The 11,279-nt window shown below is 34.3% G+C and overlaps 1 protein-coding gene across 1 annotated transcript in view; it reads right to left on the bottom strand.

The window, feature by feature from the left end:
- Positions 1-1,686: 1,686 nt before the first annotated feature.
- The window catches only part of LOC106466064 (cyclin N-terminal domain-containing protein 1-like), a 72,343-nt gene continuing 62,750 nt past the window's right edge, over positions 1,687-11,279 (bottom strand). The window contains exon 6 of the mRNA XM_022394016.1: positions 1,687-3,092. Coding sequence (XP_022249724.1) covers positions 3,020-3,092 — 73 coding nt within the window. The 3' untranslated portion in view covers positions 1,687-3,019. The remainder of the gene's footprint in view (positions 3,093-11,279) is intronic.

The raw sequence follows: 11,279 nt of genomic DNA, 5'->3' as shown, positions 1-11,279 counted from the left end.
ACAATATATTTATTTTAACATAGATGTTGTTTTGATTAAGTTTATATTTAAAAACATGCATAACTTATAGTGTTAAATATGTATTGCAAAACTCCCGCCTATTCTCCAAAGTTGTAGAAGATTCTCGACAGTAAGAATCAACAATATATGTATATACGTAAACACTTAAATTTTATTGTTACTTAAGACTGAAATTTCTAGAACGGCTCCACACGGCTATAAATATAACCAATGCAATGTGCCAAGTGAGAGTGTCTATTAGTATTTCGCTATAATCAGTGTGCTATAAACTTCGAAAGCTATAACTGTGATTTTTATAATGCTTAACAATTGGAAAATTTAAGATATTTGACCAAAAATATTTATAAATTTTGAACATTATAAATCATTTAACTTCTGTGGATTCTCATCGAACATTAATATTTTTACGAACACATTACCTTACTTCAACGGTGGAAAACCTAGCGTATGTGGCCAAGGACAAAGCTAGCTAGCTTCCCGGCAAAAACATTATATAACTTCACAGTGGAAAACTAGGCATGTGTGGCTGGTGAATAACGAAGGACCAAGGTAGCTAGCTCCCTGTTATGCAAATCGTACCTACATTGACTCGTAATTAACTTGCTCATCGTAAACCTCGATAAGATATCAAGGGAGTTCCAAACTAGAAAAAAGATTTTACATTGCTTGTAAGTTTGTGAAACTTTTGTTTATAAATCATTGTTTGTAACAACTATTTGTAATAATTGTTACTGTAAATTGTATTGTTGTGCATATATTAAAATGTATTTGTGTTAAAAACGATGACAATGTGTATCAATCTTGGTGGCAAATATCATGAACTGACTATATATCGGCTTTAATTTAACTACTAAATCCCAAGCACAATTTAACTACTAAATGTAAAGTATCATTTAACTCAATTTCAGGATATTTGAAATTCTAATACATAACACAGTTGAGAATTTTGAGATAATTATAAAATTCAATGTTTAAGAGAATGAAATAGAAATTATCTTCCAGTTAACCATTCTCAAAGTTTTTTTTAATTTTGTGTTTGTTGCAGAAGCCTGCCTTCAGACCCACTCAAAGGTAAAGAAAACACTATTGAGGACTTGGTAACAAAACTTCTGAAACATTATCCCAATAAGCCAGGAGGAATAAGGCACGAAGTATGCTGGAGTCAATAATTCTGGAGGGAAATTTTCTCTTACACTCTATAACTACATAATTAAAAATTTTGTTCATAAAATTAACATATATGTTGCTGGATGTTTTGCAGAAATCGACTTCAGCAAACGGTGGTCAAACATTGGAAAATGATTTAGTGGAAAAATAAGAGCTGACTGACAACTAGAAAAACCTCTAAAAAAAAAAGTGGAAAAGTGTCATCAATAATAATTGCAATCAAATTTTGTAAAGTTTATATCAGAGAATAAATGTTGAATAAACTTATGAGAATGAACGAAGATTAATTTATTATTTTATCAGATAACCATAATGAGTGGGTTTAACACTATTACATAACCAGTGGACAGCTCTCATTCAATATATAAAATTAAAGTTTCTAGTCAAAAATAATACAGTTTTCCTTCATTCTTTAATATTTTCCAGTAACTACTACTGTCAGATTTTATGAACAGATGAGAAAGTTAGTATACTGTTACTAGAACTAATACAGAAAGAAAAAAATACTTTTAATGAAAAAAAAACTACTGGATACATTTAAATGATTTTGGACACACAATAACCAAAAACAGAAATTCTAAGATGAAGTGTTTTTACATACAAAAAAGAAGAAAGTGCTTCACAAGAATATATCCAAAAATTTTAATTCATAACCAAAAATATATCAATACTACACCAGATTGTTATATTTTTCAAGCAGAAATACATATTAAAAGCATGTACCAAATTTCATGCAATTAGGTTAAGTATAAGTGTGAGAAAAACACTTGTGACATTATGCCACTCTGGCAGTCCTGATAGGGTTAAAAAAAATGGTGGCATAATGGTTGTAGGAAAGTAGCAATGCAACGTAAAACCACAATGTTGTATAAACATTTCTGGGAGTCCACAAATTTACACTACTGCAATGTAAACCTCTAATGTTGTGGCAACCAATATGTAATGTTGCAACAACGTGAAATTGTTAGATGGTGGGATGCTCTGTGGGCCCTAACAATTTGCACAAGTGGCTTGTGATCATTCGTTAGTGTAACACTGCACATCTGGCAGTTGACTTACAATATGGTTTTGTCTCTCTAAATTTTTGCCATTTGCAATACTGTGTAATGCATTTAGGTGTTACTTTAGCTATTTCTATTAAGTATTTTCTAGAGAAAAGTGTGCATCCATTGGAAAGTAGAGATTCATACTATGTTTTGTTATCCAGTATTACTTTTATCATTGGTGTCTTTTGCATTGTTTTGAAGGAGGTGATCCTCTCTACTTTTGTGAAGTTGTATCCTGTTGCTACCAGCTCATCTAGGATTTTAGTGTCTTCAATATCAAAGGCAACATTTTTTATTAAAAACATGTAGTGCTGGTAGGTGTTTTGGGAAGTGTGTATGGTTGTGTTACTACCAAATGCTGTGTTGAGCTAGTGGGCCAAGAGATGTGTGTATTCTTGAGGTTCATTGCATTTAACAACGAGACCACCTTTAGGTAAATATCTCTTTTAGTTTAAGTGGGGGAAATAACTTTCTACATTCTACAACTATTTCAAGTTGGCAGAGAGTAAGGCTAGACTCTGACTAAATGTACTTGCTTTGATACTGAGACATGCAAAATTTTGTTCTTTTTGCACTAATTTGGTAAAACTGGCAGACAAATGGCACGCAGGAAGGGTTAGGGGTGTTTGAACTTTGGCCACAGTTTGGAATGCGTTTCAAGGCCATGAGAGGGAAGTCCTTAATGGGGAAGTTCAAATCAGTGTTAAGTTCAGTGCTCTCATTTCTTGAATGCTTATATAGCATTTGTAAATAATAGAAATAGCAAAGGAAGGAAGAGGTCTACATTAAACCTGACCCTCCCAGGTTGACAAAGACCAAAATACCAATCCTGACACATGCATGCTTGCAGTAGAAGCCCTAGAGGAAAAAAAAAATATTTTGCTTATGTAGAGAAAAGTCTATTTCCACAATTATTTTAATCTCTATTCCATTTTCAGTATTTTGTTTTATCCTACAACATAGGAATAACAGTAAATTACAAAAATCTGTAGATTTTGCTCATTTTGAGGTAAAAAAAATCTGAAAAAAAAAATTATCAGTAGATCAACAGATTAAATTGCACGTATGGCAACCATGCTCTGCAGGCACCAATAATAGTTCATTTTTTCATAACTGAGTTTCTGAATGATATCATCACCAGCCAATCATAGCCTTAGACATCTGGGGTTGTAATATTATGCCTCCCTTGCCTAGCAATCATGAGTATCAAGTTGGGACATGTGGGAAATAAGTATGCGCCATAAACTGTTGCTCATTGCCAGAGCCAGTCATGGAATTTATCCATGTTTGATGCATGTTTTGTATGGTACCATTACTTGGCCTTGCATTCTATAAAAACATATTAGTGCTAAATAAATGGTGGCTGGTGGTGGGTACAGACCCTGCAGTGCATTAATTTAATATTTTAACAATTTCTCCATTAATAATTCAAAATGTCTACAGTGAAGTATAAAAGTGGTTAACAAAAAAAGAAAAGCGAAAAGAGAGGAGAAAAAAAAGACTTGGATGTTACCGAAACTGAACTTGTTTTTACGAATAATGATAGTGTAGATAAAAGTGAAGAAGCAAGATGTTTAAAATACATGTTTAAAATTTAATTATGACAAAAAATCAAGAAATTCGCAAAGAAATAGCTGGAATACCATAAATGAGCTTGATATTGTCATCTGACTGAGAACACTTTCCTGGAAATATCGAAAATAGTGTGTTAAAATGTTTAATTATATCCAAAGGATCATGTAGACCCAAAGAGCTATTTCCCAGGGATGTGAATCAGGATTATCAACGTTTTTCAGAAGCTTCATATTCTAAAAAATTTAAATTGGGGATGGTTCTGCCTATAATGTGGTTATGCTATTTGCCATTGACAGATAGCATTTATTGCAAACCATGCTGGCTTTTTGCCAATCATAAGTCTTCTTCTTTTAATATTGCTTGGCATAAGAGACTGGAGACATCTGACTCAAAAACTCAGACACGTGAATGCACAAAAACACATCTTGATGCTTGTCTGACAAGGCAAAGATGGAATTTGATCAATACCTTAGAAAACAAGATGAAAATGTAAAACAGAGAAATAAAATTTTTGGAGATATGTCTTAAAGCAAATAATTAATGTAACATTAGCTTCTTGTAACTTGCCCTTTAGAGAACACAGTAAGAGCTTTGATTAACCTGATAGTGATAATTTTCTTTCTATTATTCAACTGTTAGCAAAATATTATTGTGTTCTTGAACAGTTGCTTGAAGAGAAAAAAGGACAAGTCAAATATCTTAGTCCTAAAATACAGGATGAAGTCATCATGATAATTGCTAAAAAGTTGAAAGAGAAATTATTGATGACATAAAAGCAGCACCATTTTTTCTCAATAATAATAATCATAGATACAGCACAAGACATTTCAAATGTCATCAAGTGAGTCAAATCTTTTGATATGTCAAAATAAACACTAACTCAAACGGACTTCCTCGTGTCTTTGAAATCAAGGAATCGTTTATTGGATTTTGTGAAGTTCCCGAACAAACTACCATTGGATTAGAAAATTAAATTGTTCATTCAATTGATGAAAATGAATTAAATTTTAATAAATGTTGTGGTCAAGGCTATAATGGTGCAGTAAATATGAGCTATATATATTTGGGAGTCCAAGGCAGAGTATCTAAAAAAGAACCAAATGCTGAATATGTTCGTTATGATGCCCATAATTTAAATCTCTAAAATTAAAAACTTTTTTGATACTGTTGAACATCTTTATCATTTCTCTGGTTTTAAATGATGGTCCATGTTAAAAGAATTGGCTTCTGTCTCTAATGTTATAGAGAAAGTAACACTTAAAAGATTATGTCCGACTTAGTGGTCCTCTATGCATGATTCACTAGTTGCATTAAGATTCTGCTATTCAGACATTGTAAAAGATCTTTCAAAAATAATTCTTAGTAAAAAGCATGACGAGTGAGTTGAAGTGTCTGCATGGTCTTACGAAGCAAATAGAAAAGTTTGAATTTATTTTCCTAATTTTTCTTAAACAAAATTATTAGAAATAACTAATGTAATTTCTAAGTCACCAAAAAGCTGAAAATATTTTGTAGGACACAGCAGTTAAGTTACTAAAGCACTCAATTAACTTTTTAGTGCAAATAAGAGACAACTTCATGCAAATAAAAGAAACATTTGAAGAAATTTTGATGAAATGGGTTTGTAGCCCAAATTTCAGCACAGGTGCATAAAAAAAGGTAAAGAAACATTTGAAGATGAAAGTCTTTTGGATCCAGAAAAGAAACTTCAACTTTCAAGACCAGCGTGTTTAGACATTATGTTCACTCGAATAAATCTTAGATTTGAAGGTCTAAAACATATTGTTGCTGTAAATTTTAGCATTTATTTTCCCCCAAAAATTTGCTTGCTGTAACTGATAAGGAATTGTACGATGGAGCCATCCATAACTTGAGTTAAGAAATATGAGAAAGGTATTTCTAAAGCATTTCTTGCTCAGTTGCTCTCTTTCCCACAATGTTTCAAATCAGATCTTGAAAACATTTCAACAGTTTATAAGTTAGCAATCTTGTTAACATGTGAAAACAGTGCCACGTATTCATGCTTCCAAGAAGTATTAACAGTGATAACTTTGTTTTTGACAATTCCTGTGACATTTGCAAATGCTACATGATATTTTTCAAAGCTATATTGCGCTTTAAGTTTTTGAAATAATTAGTAACATTATAGGTATATACACCATAGTAATTAATTTCGCACTATAGATGGGGACTGACCCGAGTATTTTGCACCAGGGTCCATGATGACTTCATTTCAGCACTGCTTGGAGAAATCCTTTGCTGAACATTAATACTTTGGTAAGCATTCCAAAGCTTTATACTTCTTCCACCCAGTGAGATGACTGGGATTGTATCAGTTCAAAATCTTGAAGACGACAAGATTTCAGATGTAAGTACTAAATAATTTTTTATGTTTTTTTTTTTACTGTTATAAAATTAACTAAAATGTAAAAATTAGAATTTTGTAAGTAATGTTAAATGAAATAAATAAAATAGTCCTGATTAATGGTAGTACATGCAAAACTTGAGCACAGTTGTGTAATTTGACATGAGCATGTTTGTAAACCAGATTTATAGTTCACACAAAGCTTCCAAGTGTAATAAGTGGCTATTGTTGTAGTTTGAAAGGGTCAAATTTAAACTGTAAATAAAAAAACTAAATCAAAAATACGTACATACATACAAAGAATGAAACCCTTCCCAATGAATGTTATGATAAAAGCACTCAAAAATTACACCCTTTACACAAATAACTAATAAACTATGTTACATGCATATCTATATGGGTCAGAAGTTCAATTAAAGCATGTACGCATATACACTTAAAGAAAAAAATGGAAAATTAAAAAAGTATATATTCTTGCACAGCTTAAAATGGGAGTAGCACTGTACCACAGAATTCCAATGTCAGCATACCTCAAGCTCAACATTCAGCATCTGCTTTATCAAACAAGTTATGAAGAGGCTACCTATTATCTGAACTGTTTTGGCCGGCTTTTTCAGCCAAGCTAGCTTCTCTCCACCTTGATCTTCAACTTGCCAGCAATCTTTCAAGCAACAGAATTAGACTCCTGGAACACTCAACAACAAGGAATGGTAAACAGCTGGCTAGTTCAAAACTAAGGTAGCCAGACACATCCACACTTTGATCCTTCATACAAAAGTCCAGATTACAATGTAAAGTTAGGCGAATTCAGTCAGTCAAGATTTTGAAAAGTTTGTAGGCTAAATTGGGTCATAACAATGTACATTTACACACATAAGAAGGTACTTGTCAAGCAACACATGTACAAGCTTAATGTGTACTCACACCCATCTTCTCCTGGTCAGCTGGCACACATGCACCAGACTCTCAAACCCAACATCATCTCTAATCTACCATTTTATTGTTATACAGACAGTGCCAAGTTCCAGTAGGAAGAAATGGAGGATGAAACTACTTTGGTCTTCTCAATTTAGGCTATACTGACCATCCATTTGACCATTGATTTTCTTCCACTTTCAATTATAGCGTGAAACAATTATACCATGAATTACAAGGTTATACTAAATGGACAATGCCTTTTGCTTGCCCCATTACACATACAGCCTGCATTTTCATACTCAAAACAGCATTTTGTAATGGAACAATGTTAAAATTTTATTCCATAAAATTATTTGCTTATTAAAAATATTCCTATCTGCCTGACAGGGGATATTCTTATCACAACCAATAAAACACTGGGAACACCATTTGTATATATCTGTTATAATATCTAAGCCACTGTCTGTGAATTTCATGTACTACTGATAATTTCACCTGCTCAAATATTTCAACTTGATCAAGTCGAAATATTTTCTGCACTACACTATGAGAACCAACAGGTAAAAGTGTGTTCAAAACATGCTCAAGTAAAACTGTATTTTTGTCTATAACAATGTTTGAGCCAATGTTACTGTTATCTCTTCCACGAAAATTTCTTTACCTGCCAAAATATTTCAATGTCAAAACTGAAATGTTCTTTTACTAGTATTAGTGAAAATAACAGGTACACTGCATATTTCAATAATATCTTCCAGGTCAGTTATCACAGTTAACCTCATACTCATCAATTCTTAACATTGAGGTGAAATCCTTCGTCCCTAGGACCTTGCCGATGATTGTTGTGCTTTTAAGAGGAAATGCAACTGCCTTTTAGCTTGTAGATCCAGCATACTTCTCAAGTAAACATATGTAAAAATTTAGTGAGTACAGGGTAGCATGCTTCTTAGAGATTTCAACACTCAGCTAGATTAGGAGGGTGATCCTCTCAAGATGTTAGGCAAGGTGTTTTTGCATAAAAAAATTCATAGGTGGCTTGGAAATCACAAAGTTGCAAAGTCCTTTCAATCACTTGATTGTCCTACATATTAATCAAATGCAAATAACCATGGGAATGCTACTTCTTTCAATCATCAATTGCTCAACCTAATGATCAATCAGAAACTCCACAAGGTAGTTCTACCACTGCTTGATGTCTTGAAGTCATGATGCCCTTTTAGTCAGCAGTATTTCAAATATTTGACTATCCTAGCTTTGAAGATTGAGCAGTAACCATATGATGTAGTACATACAAGGCATTTCATGATAATACTTGTGGCTTGGAAAACAAAGCTTGCTACACCTTTTTAGCCAGCAATGTTTCAACTACCTAACCATCCAAGTTATGATCTGTCTCAATTGGTGGGGAAAAAGCTCTAAATAGTAGAGGTCATCCACCAGTAGAACATCCAGTCCTCCTTGGTTGATCATCTGTGGTCTGAACCAAAGCTTGGGTTCTGGCTAGCAACAGCATGGGAGCCTTGTGAAGTTATCTTGGACTCAACAGCTGCCAAATTTCATGTTGGAAACCCTCAGTTGTTGTTGTTGCTTCCCTAAACTCTTTCCCTTACTTGTGGTGATTACTTCTACATTTAGAATAAGCCATTCTTTCAGTAAAAGCATTCCTTTAAACTCTTTTCAACACAAGGAGTCAAGTAAGGGTTAGAACTCACTTTACCATTCCAGAAAGTACAATAAATCTTGATGATATGGCACCATAATGTTCCCTTCCTGTCTAGTTGGGGTATTCATGGATAAAATTGATTTCCTAACAAGTGTCAGATAGGTAAACTTGCATTCCCTCTACTGGATCAGTGAATAGCTCGTCAGCTTTCCATCCCTCAAGATGAATTTTTGTCTAACTGTCATGATGAAACCAAGTAGAGCAGAAGCAAGAAAGTGTGTTTGAATCTAGAATGTAAACTAACTTTCTTTCTCCATTGGAAGGCATCACCTCATGACCCTTTATTCCCTGATAGCACTGGTTGGCTGTCACTTTCAATAGATGTCATAATAGACCAGCCAGAGATATTTCAGTGCTAACCCACTTTTTTACAGATTCTACTTGCAATATTGGAATATCTCTGTGGGCAGAGATCTTACCTACAAGAGAAAAAAATAAATAAAGTAAATAGAAACAAGCAAAGTTAACAACTTTCTGGACTGCGAGTAGCCACCATGAAGGTTTGGAAAATAAATAATTGAAAAAAATTTCTATATCACTATAGAAGGTAAAAATGCATGACATAACCTCATATTACAGCCATCTTTGACTTATATATCAAAATAACTACAGATGGTGGACTTAGTCAAGAGTTTAATCACCATTAAGATTATTGATGTGGGTGATCCTCCAGCTCTCATGCCAACAGACATGAACCACCCCCTCCTGGTTTTCATTTTCTAGAATATCTCTCCATCAGTAGATGAAGTTAAGGACAAGATACTGAAGAAGATGAGTGTCGGCTAAACTCCTGACATCCTCGAATTGTCCAAAGTAGTGCTGAAGGATTTTATACCATCAGCCCCTTCCTTCAATGGTATCAGTGCCTTGTCCTCAACTACTATAAATCACCTCACACTGTCAACCCAGAATGCCAATGCAGCAGAGTTGCCAGACCGGGATAAAACATTTCAGATAAGATAGTAGAACAAAGACACTGACAAAGTGAAGTTTGGGTTGTCCAATGGCAAGAGCATGGCCTCAAGAAATCCAATTGGAAGTTATCTAATCTGCTGAGTGGGAAGCCAGATGACTGTATCCAAGCTAACAAAGAGTTCATCAAAGACCTCATGGTCAGCAGGAAATACTGAATTAGTGCAATTACTACCAAGCTGCATTAGATGACCACCTTGACAGTAGCTTCAATATTGTTGTCAGGCTAGCTAAGAACTCACAACATACTGACAGATCCCACAGCAAACATCCCAGCAGACTTTTGTTGATTTCTTAGTACATATCTACACAATGGGCCATCTGCACTCTGTCCAACACAGGGAATCACATACTGAATTTTAGCATTATAAGTATGGAAACTTACCACTGACCCACTAGGGGATTATTAGTGGACTGCCATTCATGGGTGTTGAGGCACTTGGACAAACCACTGCCAAGCCTAGGCAACATGATGGAATGCCAAAAAGCCTACATAATCATGATGTAAACAAACTTGCAATAAACTATCGCTTCTAAAAATCACTAAATTTAATACTTGTGCTATAAACTATCTAAATCATAAAACACATTAAAATTAAACGAAAACAGTCCTGTATTATCTAACAATAAGCCTCTCTTCAAGAAAAAAATTTAAAAATTTTTTATACTATATACAAAGACTGTTTTCAGTCCATACACAAAATCTACTCATACAGTCTGCACCAACATTTGCAGTCCCCTTGATGGCCTTGATACAGAACTGGTAGTTGTGGAGGTATAATGCCCACCTTGTGTCCAACAACGTCCAGCACAGAATGACCGATGTAGCATTTAGATGGCCTCATGGTCAGAACTGATGCCCTCACTCACCCGAAGAGGTCTCTGTGTTTCTTCAGGTGGTCCTCCCATCTCGCTCTGTGGGTCAGAATGTCATCCACATAATGCTCAATCACTTGGTTGAATGTCGCTGCTGAGATGACTAAACCAAACAGCATGTTCTTGAACTGGTAGCATCAGTCTGGTGTTACAAAGGCTGTCTTCTTTTTTAATTTGTTTCCATCGGTATCTTGCAATAACCTTTACTGAGGTCAATCTTGGTATAAAACTTGGTCCCATCTTGTTTTGCCATGATAGCCTCTGGGTTGGCCATAAGTTTTGAATCAAATTTCGTCATGAGATTGAGCTTCCGAAAATCTTTGCAGAAGCAGTTTCAGCCATCTCCCTTCTTCACACTACCACTGGTGAACAGTAGGGTGAATTTAAAGGCTTAATGATTTTGGCTTCTAACATTGTCAGGGTTTTATGTATATGTGGGCTGAGGATTCTTCTAAAGTGGGTGTCTGTGACTTGTTCACAATAATATTCAACAATAAATGGACATCACACACTCCACTTGTTTTAAAATAATATATTTAAAACAAGTCAAATTCTTTTCACTATGGAATATCACAGTTATATTTCAAACTCTAAATAGTTCTCTTTTTCTTGTCAAAAG

This window comes from Limulus polyphemus, unplaced genomic scaffold, assembly GCF_000517525.1.
Source record: "Limulus polyphemus unplaced genomic scaffold, Limulus_polyphemus-2.1.2 Scaffold2139, whole genome shotgun sequence".
In the NCBI taxonomy this organism is placed as follows: Eukaryota; Metazoa; Arthropoda; class Merostomata; order Xiphosura; family Limulidae; genus Limulus; species Limulus polyphemus.
Note: the sequence above shows the minus strand (reverse complement) of the source record. Positions and strands in the feature narration are given on the sequence as shown.